General features: G+C 36.7%; 1 protein-coding gene across 4 annotated transcripts in view; it reads left to right on the plus strand.

Annotated features, from left to right (window-relative positions):
• The window catches only part of urb2 (URB2 ribosome biogenesis homolog), a 246,717-nt gene that overhangs the window by 178,384 nt on the left and 50,808 nt on the right, over window positions 1–17,525 (plus strand). For all 4 annotated transcript variants that reach the window (XM_039748286.1, XM_039748283.1, XM_039748284.1 and 1 more), the window contains exons 4-7: window positions 3,766–7,108; window positions 8,297–8,457; window positions 9,100–9,210; window positions 15,579–15,821. In XM_039748286.1, the coding sequence (XP_039604220.1) occupies window positions 3,766–7,108; window positions 8,297–8,457; window positions 9,100–9,210; window positions 15,579–15,821 (3,858 nt within the window). The remainder of the gene's footprint in view (window positions 1–3,765; window positions 7,109–8,296; window positions 8,458–9,099; window positions 9,211–15,578; window positions 15,822–17,525) is intronic.

Raw genomic sequence — 17,525 nt, forward strand, 5'->3', positions numbered from 1 at the left:
TATGCTGTGGGGGTGTTTTTCAGCTGCAGGGACAGGACGACTGGTTGCAATCGAGGGAAAGATGAATGCGGCCAAGTACAGGGATATCCTGGACAAAAACCTTCTCCAGAGTGCTAAGGACCTCAGACTGGGCTGAAGGTTTACCTTCCACCAAGACAATGGCCCTAAGCACACAACTAAAATAATGAAGGAGTGGCTTCACAACAACTCTGTGACTGTTCTTGAATGGCCCAGCCAGAGCCCTGACTTAAACCCAATTGAGCATCTCTGGAGAGACCTAAAAATGGCTGTCCACCAATGTTTACCATCCATCCTGACAGAACTGGAGAGGATCTGCAAGGAGGAATGGCAGAGGATCCCCAAATCCAGGTGTGAAAAACTTGTTGCATCTTTCCCAAGAAGACTCATGGCTGTATTAGCTCAAAAGGGTGCTTCTACTAAATACTGAGCAAAGGGTCTGAATACTTAGGACCATGTGATATTTCAGTTTTTCTTTTTTAATAAATCTGCAACAATTTCAAAAATTCTTTTTTTTTGTCTGTCAATATGGGGTGCTGTGTGTACATTAATGAGGGAAAAAATTACATTTAAATGATTTTTGCAAATGGCTGCAATATAACAAAGAGTGAAAAATTGAAGGGGGTCTGAATACTTTCCGTACCCACTGTATTTTTGGTATCTGTATTGCATCCAGAAATGCATTAGATTATGTCTTGTCGTCTTTAAACTCAGTAGAATATAAGGATTTATAGTAGTCTCTAAATGTGCGCATTATATTTTAATGGTCAATAATTTTTGTCTCCGTTTGTGTTGTTGATATTGCTGGGATTGCATTGGAGTCTGTATTTATTATCTATATATTACAGAAATCTGCTGTGTGGATCCTACAGAATCCATATTCATGCTTCGATGTGGTGACGCAAAATGCAGACATACAAATGCTCTTGTGGTGCTTTTATATTCAAGCATTACATATTCCCCAATATAATAACACAAACCGTTTTAAAAGTCTCACATACCGTTTTCTGTGTCATCTTTTTTTATTGGTACCTTCACAACAGCATCAGTACGTATGGCAGCATATTTAGCCACAGAGAAAAAAATTTATAACATGGTGAAAACGTCTGTTTTGTGATTAAAGTGGAAATTTTGACTTTAACAGTAGAATTCCTGAAGCCTATGAAAAAAACTTGTAATCCCGACACACCTTAAATCCCTTAGCAACTCTCCATCAGCGTCTTTTCTTTTGCAGCCTGCTGTCCCATCCCCCGCCTTGATGGAGCGCTGCACGTGGGCAAAAAGTTCTCCCAGCTCAAGCCAAGGCTACTTATCTGCGTGTGATGTGCCTGGAGTTGTGTAGTGTCATTAATACAGTATATTGTTATTTGGAGTACATGCATTTCATGTGTGTTCCGTGTCTGCAAATATCTGGGTAAGTGTAGGTTGGAAGGAAATGGGAGAGATGCAAGAAATGCTGAGCACATACCTAAAGCAGAAGATTTTTCCATGTTATACTAATAATGATGTGAAGTGTGTAATGTGTGAAGACTTTAGTCAAAATTTCAAATAAACACGTGCAGTACCCATGTACTTTCTGAGCATGCCCGTATCGATTAAACAGAGGAAGCTTTGTAGTCTATTTGTAACTTTATGCTATAGGAAGATAAGTAAATAAATCAAGGTAAATAACATTCGATCTGGCTTTTATATATGTAACATATAAATATTTTTTATAAAGACCATCACAAAACATAATCACAAATAGAACTTTGCACAATACATTGACAAGCTCTGTAAGCCCTGCTTTTTCTTTGAATAACACGTGTGGCACAGACTGACTGGCAGGATGACGCCTTACCTGTAGCTGCATCCAGATGGTGCCATCTTTCACCTTTTACGCCTGGTGCAGCTGAGTTTTTTTTATATGTGAGTGGACGTTTCTTGCAGGGAGTGCTAGTGTTCTCTTTCTCCGATGTAGAATCCTCATCTCAGTTCACTTCTGTTATAGCACATCTTTATTTGAAAACAGCAGTGTCAGATCAAGGAGAGCCTGAACGTAACTGAGAGAAAGCACCATAAATTTACACCGACTGTTAAAGACTCAAATCAAATGTATGTTTTTGTTGTGCAATAGTAACAATAAGAGCAGCTTCTACTCAAAATTATAATTCTGGAGGGCTGCCAGATTCAATCTCAGTACATCATGATTATGAGTCAGCAGTTCTTATTGCTGTGCCACTCAAGAGGTCGTTTCCATGTAGAACCCTAATCTGATTTTTCTTTGGTTATATTATTGAATAAAAGCGCACTTGTTTTGTTATACGTATACCTTTTGTGAAAGTGTTTTTGATATTTGGACTTCAGTCTTCACGCATTATACACTCCATGTCAAAATTTTGTCATTAGAAACTTTTTTCATGCTATAATACTAATTCAAGTATTTTTTCAACATTTCTTGCGTTTCTCACATTTACTGTCATCTGATTGTTGTAGACACGGAACACACAAAATGCATGTGTTCCAAATAATGATGCATTATTTACCCTATGCATCTCACAGGACCTCACACGCAGATAAAGAAGACTTGATCTTGGAGAACTTTTTGCTGGCAGTCGAGAGGATTAGATAACAGGCTGCTTGTGCTGATTGACTGTTTTGATTTGGGAAAATGGTTCAAGGGATTAAAACATAAGTAGGCAAAAATCAGAGAGAAGAGGTCCGATACTTCAATAAAATTTACTTATTCAATTATAACATATAAATAGATAGATAGATACTTTATTAATCCCAAGGGGAAATTCACATGAATGGGTTATAGAAATAAATATATATGCTTAAAGAGACACACTTATACTTACAATAACATACATACATACAGTAACATACATCAAAAGACCCAGAGCCATCATCCCAGACCAGTAGACTGAGGGAGCCCGCATGTCAGTCTCATCAGAGGATCAACCCCGTGTGCCTTTTATCAGATAAGACCGGGCGGTGTGCGCCTTTCCCCACGGTTGAGCGTCCAAAGAAACTGAGGGCGGAACCTTCCCTTATATACTAATTAGATGTGTCCTTGCCCAAAAGTGGCCTACGTGGAAGCAGTGTATGCAGAAGTGATCAGTTTCAGCATACACACCCCCCTTCCAAGGGACACATCGCTATGTTTTTCTTCTACTCGGCCTTGAGACTAGTGCCTGATACCAGAAGACACAGTAATATGCTTACATGTGAAAAAAGCCTCTCGAAGTGAAAAATAACTCCTTACATAGCCTTGGCTGTATCTTTAGAACATTTTTCCCCAAAACATTAGTTTCTATAGCTGATTCTGCGCTAAAGCGACCAACGCCCATCTGCTCTCTTTATTTCACCTTTGCTTTTTACAGAGAAAAATCCTTCCATTACATTGACACATTTATAAAACAAAAGACGTTGATGGAGAGGTGTGAAGGGATTTAAGGTGGGCCGGGATTATGAGTATTTTTATAGGCTTCAGGAATTATGGTGTTAATGACCACATTTTGAAACTGCATATGGGTTACTTTTGGCTCAGGATGATTTTTGTGTTGTAACATTGTAATAAAATAAACTATTCTCTTTTAAAAATATGTCTGATTTATGGTTACTGTATTGCAAATTTATCCTTCAAAGTTAAATCTCTGTGTCTTGATATAAATTTTAAATTAACCACAATTGTTTATTTTTATTTTGCTATTCCAATGATAATTATTTAATATTCATTTTTCTTGTTTTCTCTTTTTCTCCTAGGCTATAAATGAAAGTCTGTCTGTTTGTGCATCCTCTTCAGCTCCTTTGTTCATATCCAATGTTTTGAGCTGCTGCAAGAATATTCTCTCCTCTTCTGTGCTATCTATTGTGTATACTGCAAAGATTCAACTAATGGTAGATCTTCTAAGTAAACTTACTATTTTGGCATGTTCTGATTTGAAACATCAACATGTGGTTTTAAACGTTAATTTGTTTGAAGTCCTTTTACTCGTCTTAAACAAGTTCCAGATTTTGCTGAAACAGCAGACTAATCCAAATCGCACTTTTGGACTGGTCACTTCCCAGTTATTGCAACCTTGTTTACTACTGAGGTACCTTTTGACATCAAGAAAATGGACAACAGATGATGACACAACATTAAGGAACCATCTGAGCAAAAACATTTGTAGTGAAATTTTTGCATTGTTACAGTATGGAATTTTTTCTTTTGAGCATCTCTCATCATTCAAAAAAGAATTTCAGCTAATGCAAACCGAAGCTCCTAAAGAAAAAAATAGCACTTCTTCAAAGAATTTGCTAAATCCTTTAAGTGTAATACTACAAAAAATCACAGATGACCAATTTTCTGATCAGTCACTTCATTTTTCTGTGAGAACTAGTTCTGTTCCACTGCTTTACAAAATGTCCTTGGAGTCCTTCTGTGTAAATGAAGAAAACCATATTTTATTATTTCATATTCTTGCTAGATTCGTTCTAAGCATGAGGCTGTCACATGGTGGTACAGAGACCCTTAGTGGTGTAGAGTGGAGTCAAGCTCTTCTAGCTCTAGAGAGCCTATTAAATTCGGCATTGACCTGTGATATTTACAATGTAGCTGTGGACAGGCTGCAGCATGAAGAAACTCAATTCCACTTTTATACAGAGATAGCACAGCTACTGCTCAAACATCCACAACCCGATTGTCCAGCGTGGTACAGGTGTCTAAAAACATTTGTTTTACTCAATCATTTAATTGTTGAGCCTAGTCTAAATGAACTTTTATATTCAGGATGGATCAGTGTTGATTGTATAGATGATCAAGTGAAAAATGCCCAAAATGATCTGCTTTGCACTCTGTTCCAGACATATGCCAAACTGCGTCAGTTGACAAACATTTTTGAAGTGGTCATTTTATTAATCTGCCAGCATTTACCTAATGAACCAAAGCAGCTTCTCTTCTCAGATGTTTTTTTAAAGAAACTTTGTGAATGTATTTTTGAGCTACCTACAAATCAGGTCCTAGATATCTGTAATTTAATGCTCCAAAAATGTAAGACCTCTCTTATTCCTCATTTGGAAGGAAACAAGAGCATAGCTTTGAAATTATTCTTAGTTAGCTCCACGTTGCATTCTGTATTGTTCAGTATGAAAAGCCTTGACAACACAACTCCACTTCCACTAGTTCAACGTACTAATGATCTCCTGAGAAGAATGTTTGATGATACTATTAGACCTTTGATCTTAATTTTACAAACAAGTAATGTGTCTAACAAAAAATGGTTTAAGAAAAGTTATGAAGCCATGCTGCTTATGTTGTACACACGGACAGAGATTATTATAGTATTCCAGATGCACTGTGTAAAGTTTGCCTCCCTAGTTAACCCCTATGAAAAATTCAAAGAGTCTGCCAACGTGTCTTGCAGTTTCTTTTCTGATATACCAACAGAGACTTCTTTATGCCTCTTCAGAGCTGCACAACATTGTGGACCAATGAGCCAACTGTTGTTAGAACTTTTAACTATTCAAAAAATTAAGCAAAATCTTTTACATGTGGAAATTAGAAATAATAGTGAAATCCTGCTCAAAACACAAGAGGCAGTTACTTTTGTAGTCAAATCTGGAGGCAGCAGTTTAAAACTGAAGAATAATGAACTATGGTGTGGGCAGATCAGTAATGTGGATGCTAATACTTTTCCTGCTGCTCACTGGTTATTGGTAGTCTCCAACCTGTCCTTGATTTCTCCATTTCTTTCCAGAGATGATCTAATTGATACAGCTGATGTTTTGCTAAATACTGTACTCTTCAATGATCCTTTAATTGATACTCAGTATGGAGATTTAGCCCTTTCAGTTCCTGTAATATCTAAGCAATTCCTTGCAAGTGGGCAGCTCATTGAAATGCCAGAACTACATTCAGCATTCATTGGTTGCCTCATTAAGAGATTTCATAGTTTACTTGGAGTAAAGGCAAACCCAGTGCTTCAGTGTTTAACTGAAAAAGAACTAAAATGGTCCACGTTCCAGAAATATATTAAAGATGATACAGGGATGATAGGCGAATTAGAGGAACTCTGGAAAACACTGGAGCTGGCAGCTCAGGAGATACAGAGATTATTTGGTACTGGTTTCAGGTTAACTCTACCAGATAAGCATCTTGCCACCTTTGTGCACTTACTACAGATGACTGCATCCATAAATCCTGATGGGATGACTTCTGCAGATCATAGCCGTTGTTTTCTCATCCTTCTGTTTATTGTTCTAAGTGTTGAGCCCAGCTGTAAAGGCATGGTTGCTAATACTATAAAAATACTCAGCAATGCCTACACATGTTTGACTTTCTTGCTAGCTGGGAGGAACATTAATTACATTTTCCGGATAATGCATGCTAGTGATATTTTGGAAATGGTAATGACATCTGTTTTTTCACTGGTCAGTTGCAGCTTTTTTGCTAGTGATGATTATATGCAAGTGTTTGATTTTTTTCATAAAGTTCAGAACTTTTTAAGTGAAATGTTAAATATAGTTATTGAACGAAAGTCAAGCATTCAAATAAACATGGAAAAAATTGCTGCATTTGTATTAAACTGTGAAACAGCATCAAAATTGACCTCTGGTGAACATCTGGATAGTGTGAAGCCGGCTGCTTCACGGTTTCTTTTGATTATACTGACAACTGTCTCCCAAGTAGTAAATTCACACTTCTCTCTCTTAAATAAAAACTCTCCAATAGCTGAAACTTTCATTTGTCTGCATGAAAAGATTGCCCTTGTACATGCACCAGTCATTGAATCTTTTCTGAAAACTATGCAATGCCACAAACAAGATCAAGTTTTGATGATTAATTCAGTGACAGGACTTATAGAAGCAGAGCGGAACTGTTTATCCCACAAAGCTACAGCGGAAAGCAGCAAACCCTTGACTACTCTTCAATTTTCAAGTCTGTATGAAAGCTACAATCAACACATTTTGAAAGAGCTGTGTTCTTCAGAACAGCCTTTAGAATTCATAAGATCAGCATTGAGTTTCATGAAAGCATTTTATTTAGCAAATATAGAAAATGGTGAAGAAGAAATGGATGCTGTAATTATTTCATATCTACAGAATTTAAAAGAGCTGCTTTCTGGTAAGTAAATCTGATAAGACTTTGACTTCCAGTTTAATTAAAACAAGGGGTTAACATTACATATAAAACTGGCTGAACTTTCTAAATTATATTAGGTTTATTTCTATGAAAATTCTGTTTTAAGGGGTGAAATTTTTAGAGGTTCAAGTTAGCTAGAAGATAAAATAATTAATAGTAAATAAATAATAATTTTCAGTAGTACACTTAGATAATGGTAAGTCACTTTGATTACACTAGCCATGACCATACATTATAATTTCATAAGGATAATGAACAAAATTATTTTTGAATATAAATCAAATACTATAGATATTACAGCACAAATATAAAGGATGTAATACAAATTTATTTTCTCTGTAATATTTGAATCTAAATTAAATACTGTAAACATAACTTTCTACAGCACAAATATATAGGATGTAATGCAAGCTTATTTTATTTGTAACTTCAGTAAGTATATGTACAATACTGTTATGCAAACATATACAGTTTAGTTTGTTAGGTTTTCTGCAAATAAATGATTGTTCTTTCATTGTTGACATGCAGTGTTACAAGTAAATTTTCTTCATGGAACTGTTTATTTTCCACATTCAAAAAACTACTGATCCACATACTTTTGTTTAATATATTATATTCCAGTTACAATAATAACATTTTTGTGGTTATCTGGGTCATGCATATCAGCTGTTTGTCAACAATGGCATCAGTGTGTTAATCTAGTTATGTCCAAGTGGAATCCCTCCTAGACCTCTATGTGTATCTATACAGATATTTTTGTTAGTTGATAACTGAACATACAGTGAGGAAATAAATTTCAAAGTGAGTTTTTCAGTAATTAAGCCATCTCTGTTATGGTCATCAACAATAAACATGCAAGATCTTAATACCTATGTTGTATATTTAGCCTGTCTGATATTAAGTTAACATAGCTTGATAAAATTTGAATCATCCAAATTTAAGTCTGCGTGGCAAACATAACTTTGTTACTTGTAATATTAATAAAGTAAAATTATCTTAAATAACACTAAAAATGTAATTCATAATGCTTATGTTTCTAGCCTGACTTGTCTTATGTCATTTAGATCTTTCAGTATATCACTGCAATAATTCTAACCAAATTTCAAAGTTAAAAACAATGTAACCTTTCTGCATCTGTTTTTTCTGCCTTATTTTACCATTCTGGTACAGCTCCATGGATTACTTTAAGTTCTGTTGAAAACTTGGAACTGCACTTGAAAGAGTTGATTACTGTTTTAACAGAAAACTGCAGCACCAGTCAATTTTATGTCATATTGCACATGATCATTGAAGATCTTGAAGTTGGTAACATATGGAAACAGAGCCACAGGGTAAGATTTAAAAGCTGAAAACATTTGCACCATGTAAAATAGATTCACATACTCCTCAAAAAGTGCAGAACACCCAAATAAAATGGGTGGGAAAAGCCTTTAGCTTGACTTGTCTTGATAATTTGATTTCTTGAAAGAAACAGCTGTTAAAGGACAGAAAGGCAGCATATTATGAGAATAAGAGTCTAGCCTAAAATGAGAACAGGTAGATTTTCTTGTCTGTTGCCAAGTTCTTTGCTTTTCAGTTGTGTCCAGGGTTGGGTAACAAGGTTTGGCAAAAAATTACAAAGTCTGAAGAACCTAATAAATTCTAACATGGCAGCATTAAGATGTTAAAATGTAGTGGTGAGCAACAATTACTTGTTTTGGTACTTTTTCAGTGGTGTAAGACAACTTTTTTTCCACTTTGAAAGAGATGAAAACATGTAAATTATTATTCTCCCACCTTGTTACTGTAGAATAAACAAACACATTTTCAAAATGCAATAAAATATTCCCAGTTAAAGGAGATCTTTAATTTATACTTTATTATAGAGAACAGCATGAATTAAATTTATTTCACATACATATCATAAATGGTCTAACCATTTTGTTGGCAGCTTTATTCTTTATATTAAAAGCAGTCTTTTTGAAATCTTTCAGATTGTATGGTCAGGAGTGACACTGACCAGGTTACTTGTCAGCTGTCCTCTTGCAGAAGGTAATTCAAAAGTCTTCTGGCGTACAGTTCCCCAATTGCTGACTGCTCTGGTTGTAAGTACTTTGCCACATTCTCTTATGCATGCAGTGTATTTCTGGAAATTTGCTGCTTGATAAAGTTTTCCCTTAAGTGAAGGCATATGTGTGTGTGTGTGTGTGTATGTGTATGTATATATATATATATATATATATATATATATATATATATATATATATGTATGTATGTATGTATGTATGTATGTATGTATGTATGTATGTATGTATGTATGTATATATATATATATATATATATATATATATATATATATATATATATATATATATATATATATATATATATATATATATATGTATGTATATGTGTGTGTTCACTACCCAAATCGGTACTTGTTAATCTAAGATGTTTAACAGGCATTCCCGGTATTAAGTTGTGGATTTGCCTGCGAATATTTAGCGGCAGCATGTCTATGAACTTAATTTAAACTTAAGCTTTACACCTTGCTTTCCTATTGATATGTCTACAAAGGCTTGTTCAGATTCAGAGGGTTGTTCCTTTCTTACTGCATCAATAAACAGCTCGTTGTCAGTTCACGTGAGCCGCTCGGAGTACATGCATCGAAGGTTCTCAGCTGTGCTTGTGCCATCTCGTGTGATTTTGCAATGTTCACGGCTTTATTTAATGTTAGCTCAGACCCGGCACATAAAAGTTTCTCTCGCACTTTTGCCAAGTTTGTGCCAAACACTATTCTATCCCTGACCATCTCATCTTTGTTTGCATAAGCACAGTCCTTCACCCCCGGAATATTTAGCGGCAGCCTGTCTATTGGATCACTGCTGACGGACGGCCTTTTATGGGCAGACACTCGATTACGTGGGAGGTGTGACAATGAGGGACGCAACTCCGCCTCACACGGCGACCGAGCTGCAGGCTATGGCCGTATATATGTACATAAGTAGGTTCCAGTTATGACCTTCATGTAGAATTTCGAAATGAAACCTGCCTAACTTTTGTAAGTAAGCTGTAAGGAATGAGCCTGCCAAATTTCAGCCTTTTACCTACACGGGAAGTTGGAGAATTAGTAATCAGTGAGTCAGTCAGTGAGGGCTTTTCCTTTTATTAGTATAGACATACAAATGCACATATATATATATATATATATATATATATATATATATATATATATATATATATATATATATATATATATATATATATATATATATATATAGTAATGGATGGCCAGTTTCATATTCCGGCCCTCAACGCCAGGATATACATACAGTGGAACCTCGGTTCATGACTATAATTCGTTCCAAAACTCTGGTTGTAAATGGATTTGTTCGTGAACCGAAGCAATTTTCCCCCATAGGATTATATGTAAATACAATTAATCCGTTCCAAACCGTACTTTTTAAGCACAAATATAGTTAAGTATTCCATAGAATGCACAGCGTAATAGTAAACTAAATGTAAAAACATTGAATAACACTGAGAAAACCTTGAACAACAGAGAAAATTAACACTGCAATAGTTCGCGCTATAGTGCTAGGAACCGCTCACTAAAAAACACTCTTTTTAATGAGTTTTAAGCACAGGGAAAAAAGTGAACGTTTGCAAAACTCCGTAATTTAATAAACCACCAAGAAAAGCAACATTGCCATAATGCACGCTATGAACCGATCGATGTAAACAGAACTGAAAACAAAAACAAGCCTTTTCTACCTTTTGCGTCCAGCCCTCCCCCTCTCGCTCGCTCACTCTCTTTCGTGTGTGCGTGTGTCTTTCTTGCTCGCCTGTGTGTCTCTCTTTCTTTCATGAGCCTGGAGCACCTGTGTGTGTGTCTCTCTCAAGCGCATGTCTGTGTGTGTGCTCCTCTCTCGCGCGCCTGTGTGTGTGTGTGCTCCTCTCTCGCGCGCCTGTGTGTGTGTGTGCACGCCTCTTTTGCACGCCTGTGTGTGTGCGCGACTCTCTCACGCACCTGTGTGTATGTGTCGCACGCTCTCTCTCTCTCTCTGTCTCTGTCTCTCTCTATCTCTCTCTCTCTCTCTCTCTCTCTCTCTCTCTCTCTAGCTCGCTCGCTCGCTGCAAAAGAAATGCACATGGAGAGACTGAACATGTACAAACCGAAAGGGAAACTGGCTTGTTCGTATACCGAGTGTGTGGTCGTGAACCGAGGCAAAAGTTTGGCAAACTTTTTGGTCGTAAACCGATTTGTACGTGTACCGAGACGTTCGTGAACCGAGGTTCTACTGTATGTATTCGTTCTGGAAACGTGCTCGCAATCCAAAGCACTCGTATATCAAAGCGAATTTCCCCAACAGAAATAATGGAAACTCAGATGATTCGTTCCACAACCCAAAACTATTCATATAAAAATGATTAATACAAAATATAAAGTAAAAATACATAAAATAAATTAACCTGCACTTTACCTTTAAATAGAATCATGGCTGGTGTGAGTGAGTTTCTAAACTTATGTGGGATTCCACCCAACGGGACGAGACGCAGAAGAGTGTCCCAAAACATTCGCAGTCTCCCAGCGCTGTAGCAGTTCGCCATATAAGCGTATCCACAGACACAGCATGTATCCACAGCATGTATTACAGACATGCTATAAGTGCCTGCCATCAATAGGTGATACAAGGAACATTATAAAGATCCCGCTACAATAAATAACAGTGCTGTTGCTGTTTCAAACTGAAGGCGGCTGGTGTTGTTAAAGTACTGAGACTCAGCTTTGTGTTTTGGGGCGCAAGATGGGGACTCGCACTTCACAGCACACACGTGTGCACGCGCGCGCACACACACAGTCAAAATGCTGTAGTAAACAGTATACGCTCGTACGGATGTTGACTGTATGAGTGAGGCACACAGACTCGGACGGAGAATAGGAGACAATTGCCCTCAAGAGATGAGAGAGAGACGCGCTGCACGCGAGCAAGAGAGATGAGGAGAAAGAGAGAGAGGCGAGTGAGAGAGATAAGAAGAGAGAGAGAGACGCACTGTGCGAGCAAAAGAGAGATAAGGAGAGAGAGAGAGGCGAGTGGCGCTGTGCGAGCAAGAGAGATAAGGAGAGAGAGAGAGAGAGACACACGCATGCGCGTGAGAGAGAAGAACCATCAGCTCAGTTGTGATCACATGACGCTAAGCAGACAAAGTGTATCCATACTGCTCGTATTGCAAGACATCGTTCGTTTATCAAGTCAAAATTTATTAAAAAATTTTGCTCGTCTTGCAAAACACTCGTAAACCAAGGTTCCACTGTATATTTATGTGTGTGTGTTCAAAAAATACATATTTTTAACAAATTCACACATGCCACAATTCTTGGCACCCCTGCATTTAATACTGTGTATAACCTCCCTTTGCCAATTTAACAGCACAAAGTCTTCTCTTGTAATGCTTTATAAGGTTAGAGAATACAGAGCATGGCATCTAAAACCATTCTTCTTTACATAATCTCTCCAGATCATCCAGGCTCCAAGGCCTGTGTGCTCTCCTGTTCAGCTCATTCCACTAGTTTTCAGTAGGGTTCAGGTCAAAGAACTGAGATGGTCATCGTGGAACTTTAATTTTATGGTCAGTTAACCATTGCAGAGTTGATTTGAACATGTGTTTCGGATCATTATCCAGCTGGAAGATCCAAAGACTACCCAGTTTTAGTTTCCTGGTGGAGGCAGCCAGGTTTTGATTTAAAATCTCCTGATATTTCATGGAATCCATGATGCTCATATACCCTAACAATGTTTCCAGGGCCTTTGGGAGAAAAAACAGCCCCACAACATCATATAACCTCCACCATATTTCACAGTTGGGACAAGTTTGTTTCATTATAGCCGTCCTTCTTTTTACACCAAACCCACTTTGCATTTTTATTGCCAAAAACGTCAATTTTTGTTTCATCAGACCATACAACACGGTTCCAGTAAAAGCTGTAGTAATGTTTTACAAACTCCAGGCACTTGTGGATAACTGACAGAAAAGGCTTCTTCCTGGCATCCCTTCCAAATAATCTGTTGGCATTGAGATGCTGAGATGGTGGTTCTGGAGACTTGATAACCCCAGGATTTTTAAATATTTATTTCTTGATGAGGGCTTTGTTTTTCTTTGAATGAACTTGTTTCAATTAAAAGTCAGATATTTTTTCTAACCCTAGTTACTAATTTTTACAATGGGTGCCCATAATAGTAGAGGGAACTGTATGTACTGTATGTGTATGTATAAATGTATATGTACAGTCATGGCCAAAATTCTCAGCACCCCTGGAATTTTCCCAGAAAATACACCATTTCTCCCAGAAAATTGTTGCAATTACAAATGTTTTGGTATACACATGTTTATTTCCTTTATGTGCATTGGAACAACACAAAAAAAACAGAGAAAAAAAGCTAAATCTGACAGCATGTCACACAAAACTCAAAAAATGAGCTTACCCTGGGTTTTGGAAATAAGTGTGTCAATGTGCCAAATTTGTGCTGTATTGAAATTGGATTGAATTTGCACACAACAAACTCTCACCTGCTATCATCACCTTTTTTACCATGAGATCTATCAATGGCAAAGCACTAGTACTGTCAGAATTCATTGCAGACTGCAACCTTGATTTGATGTTTTAACTGAAACTTGGCAAAAATCAAATGAGTTTGCGTCTGTAATAGAGACCTATGTTTACTGTACAGTGGCTCACAGCTCAAGACAAGGTGAAGGGGTCGCCATAATTTTTAGATCTGAGTTAAACATCAAAAAAATGCTAATTCAATGGCCATTGTCCTTGGAAGAGTTTAGCTGTTAAACTAATTATGAAGTCAGGTCCTATTTTACATACTGTTCTCTTTTGTCTCCCAAAATACAACAAGCTTTCTTTTTATCACATCTGACTGAATTACTAACACATTTAAGTTGTATTTGCCAGACATGTAACATGACAAATGAATTCCTATCCCTAATGGACTCTTTTGACTTGGTGCAGCATGTTGATATTCATACCCTGTCCATAGACCTTTTTCATGTGTAATTGAATATTTTTCATGTTGAATAGTTTAATAACTAATGGATCATAACTAAATCTGAGTCTTTATTAAATCTGTATAGTGTCTGCAGTCTCATGCTTTGCCACTGTTCATTTCTCTGTCACAATTTGCTACTTGGTGGCAACATTTGGTTGTTGATGTTAAAGCTCTTCCAGAGTCAACGTTATGTTATGTCCTGCAATGATGGAATTCTGCAGCTCTTCTTTTGAATGTTTAGACGGCAATGAGAATATATTGTTGTCTAGCATTAGAAGTTCGGTAATACCACAATACTTCATTCTTGTGGTTTTCAGCATGTATTTTGACGTGGTTCTGAAACAGGTAACATATACTATAAATTACATGTGGTAGAAAGTTGCAATTTGCATATGGTATTTTAGTAAACAGGAGCTAATCTTTGGCCATTTTCTAAACAGCACTACTTTTGAATACCCCTTTTAGGAATCAGAACATTCTGATGACCCCTTTCTACTTAAAGATAACCTCCTCATCCTTTTATTAAATATAAATATTAGACAGTATTAAACTTAATCATGTTTTTGAAAAAATATAGTTTTGCACTGCAAAGAATTGTTTTAAAAATGTTTGTAGAAAGTATATGAATAAACTGTGGAGCCCCTTGAGAGACCTTGGATTATTTACAGAATGTCACGTTTTAATTTAAACATTCACTCAATTTATGTAATTTGTGTGCACATTTTAATTAAATTGTTCCCATAATGTGTGCCTGTGCTCTGCATAGCCCTGATGTGGGGAGTGACTTATTACCACATTAAACATGGGTTATTAGAACATTAGTTTGGATTTACAGGGCATCACTCTGAGCCAGTGGCAGCTGCAAAGTATTGAAAGTGCTACTGGTCTCTACCGATGATGCCCAACCAACATCAAAGAAGTTCTTCACTTTTTTGCTTATCATTTGTCAGGTGCCGGAAGACTACATAGCTGTTGCTGAATGTACATAATGTGCATATGAATTACTTAAATTGAGGGAACATTTTTAATAAAAAGTGAGCACAAATTACCTAAATTGTAGGAACATTTTATTCAAAATATAAACATAAATTCTATAAATTGAAAGTTTTAATTAAATTATGCAAACAACTTGTAAATTGTGCACATAAATAATAACTTGTTGCCACAATCAACAACCCATATGCCCTCTATTGGGCTCAATGATAAACTGTAAATGGGATTCTTGTTTTTTCCTTCTTGCAGCCATTAATTACAATTGTACCTCTAAATAATATGATTTTAAAATATCCCAATGACTGATTTTAAAATCATGCTTCAAGTGCTTAATTTTGGAAAATACAATGTACACACATCTTTTGTTTTATTTTTATATTTGTGATTAGCTGAATTAATTAGTTATTTTCTTTTACTTTTAGTTTTTGATCAAGGAGTCTAGCAGAGATCTTAGCCTGATATCTAATATAACCGTGCCAGCACTGGTGACAGTTAGCAATCTGCTGCGACAAGGAGAAGGAAGGCTTGGTAATCCACACAGTGTAACCCAGGCATTTTCTGCACTTATTCTTGTGCCTTTGGATAACATCACTACAGAGGAATACTATAATGTGTTTCATGCCATTCATGAAGTACTGTTTTCTGTTATATACTGTCATCCCAAGGTAAATATTGATTTTTGTACTTATTTTATTCTATAAACAAACAAATTGCTGTTCTATTTGATACTCACTGCATTCATATTATGATTTCTTGAAGTATTAAATTATGCTGAACCACCTGTCATTTCCAGTTTCAGTGCAAAAAGCCAAACAACGGTTTATGTTCAACTGTAATTGGCAGTTGACTTTTAGTTTTCCTTACGTCTATTATTCACAATACAATGTTTAAAAAGGAGTGCAGGAACATTGTCTGCATGTATTGTAGTAGTGCTACATCTAATCTTTTAGTCAAGTTATGAAAACACGTTTCTATTGTCTTTCTGTCAAAAAATAAGTTCTTTATGTTATGCATTTAAGTTTAAGGTAGATTATGTAATGTACATTTTGTATCTCTAGTAATTGTACATATTTCTTTTCAGTGAAAAGTACATTTGCAGTATATTGGGTAAAGAGTGTACCATTCTGTAAGAGATGATGTAGTCAAGTTCCAGTTTTTTGTCATGTGTACACAGTACAATGTGATCTTTTAATTTTTGTTGCATGCAAATATCCTTTATGATGTTGAAGTTGAAGCCTGATTGACATACTTATTTTAAAGTCGAAGGAGCGCCTCATGAAGTTTTTGAACAGTTGCTCAATATAGTTCCTGTTGAACTAAGGATAAATGTAATGCCTAACATGGATTTACCTTTATAAAGCATAAGCAAAGAGGTTAAAGACTGGCCAGTGTTGGTTAAACTTGATAGCCAGCTGCTCAAACCTCCACTCCCATATCTTTTTCTTGCTAATTAATATGCATTCACTTTAGAACAAAATAGACAAACATAAATCTTACTCAGACAGAAGCTGTTGGGTATATTGTTTCAATGAAACTTACCGTATTTCACAAAAATGAGTACACCCCTCACATTTTTGTAAATATATCTCTTCATGGCACAACACTGAAAATATGAGACTTTGATACAATGTAAAGTAGTCAGTTCTTTGCCATGAGGTGCCATGTTGAACTTCCAGTGACCAGTATGAGAGAGTGTGAGAATGATAACACCAAATTTAACACACCTGCTCCCCATTCAGACCTGAGACCTTGTAACACTAGCAAGTCACATGACACTGGGGAGGGAAAATGGCTAATTGGGCACAATTTGAGCATTTTTCACTTAGGGGTGTATTCACTTTTGTTTCCAGCGGTTTAGACATGAATGGTTGTGTGTTGAGTTATTTTGAGGGGACAGCAGATTTACAGTGTTATACAAGCTGTACACTGACTATTTTACATTGTATCAAAGTGTCATTGTGGTATAGCGGGTCCGTGGCTTCAAAAAAAGGGCCAGGTTTTTTGAAAGGCCAGTTTTTAAATCCATATAGTCGTGTCATTATCCGTGGGTGCGATTGCACAAACGCGGGGAGTTAATGAGGTAGTTGGAGCGAGTCGCACCTGCACGTGAGGGGGCGATCAATCCAGATTGCTTCATTGGCTTCTTGCGGCGTGTAATTAAGGCGCTGCGCCCACGGAGGCGCGCGGGGGTATGTATATATACGGGTCGACATAAGGAATGGGGAGGATAGATAGAAATGGAGAGATATATAGATGGATAGATCAATCGATTGAGGTAAATAGAAGTTAAAGAAAGTGAAAGGCAGTCTTAGCAGCTACGATCTTGCCGCCTATATGGAGGAGACGACAAGAGCTGGGGCCCCGCGAAG

The sequence above is a fragment of the Polypterus senegalus genome, chromosome 3 (assembly GCF_016835505.1).
Source record: "Polypterus senegalus isolate Bchr_013 chromosome 3, ASM1683550v1, whole genome shotgun sequence".
Taxonomy (NCBI): Eukaryota; Metazoa; Chordata; class Cladistia; order Polypteriformes; family Polypteridae; genus Polypterus; species Polypterus senegalus.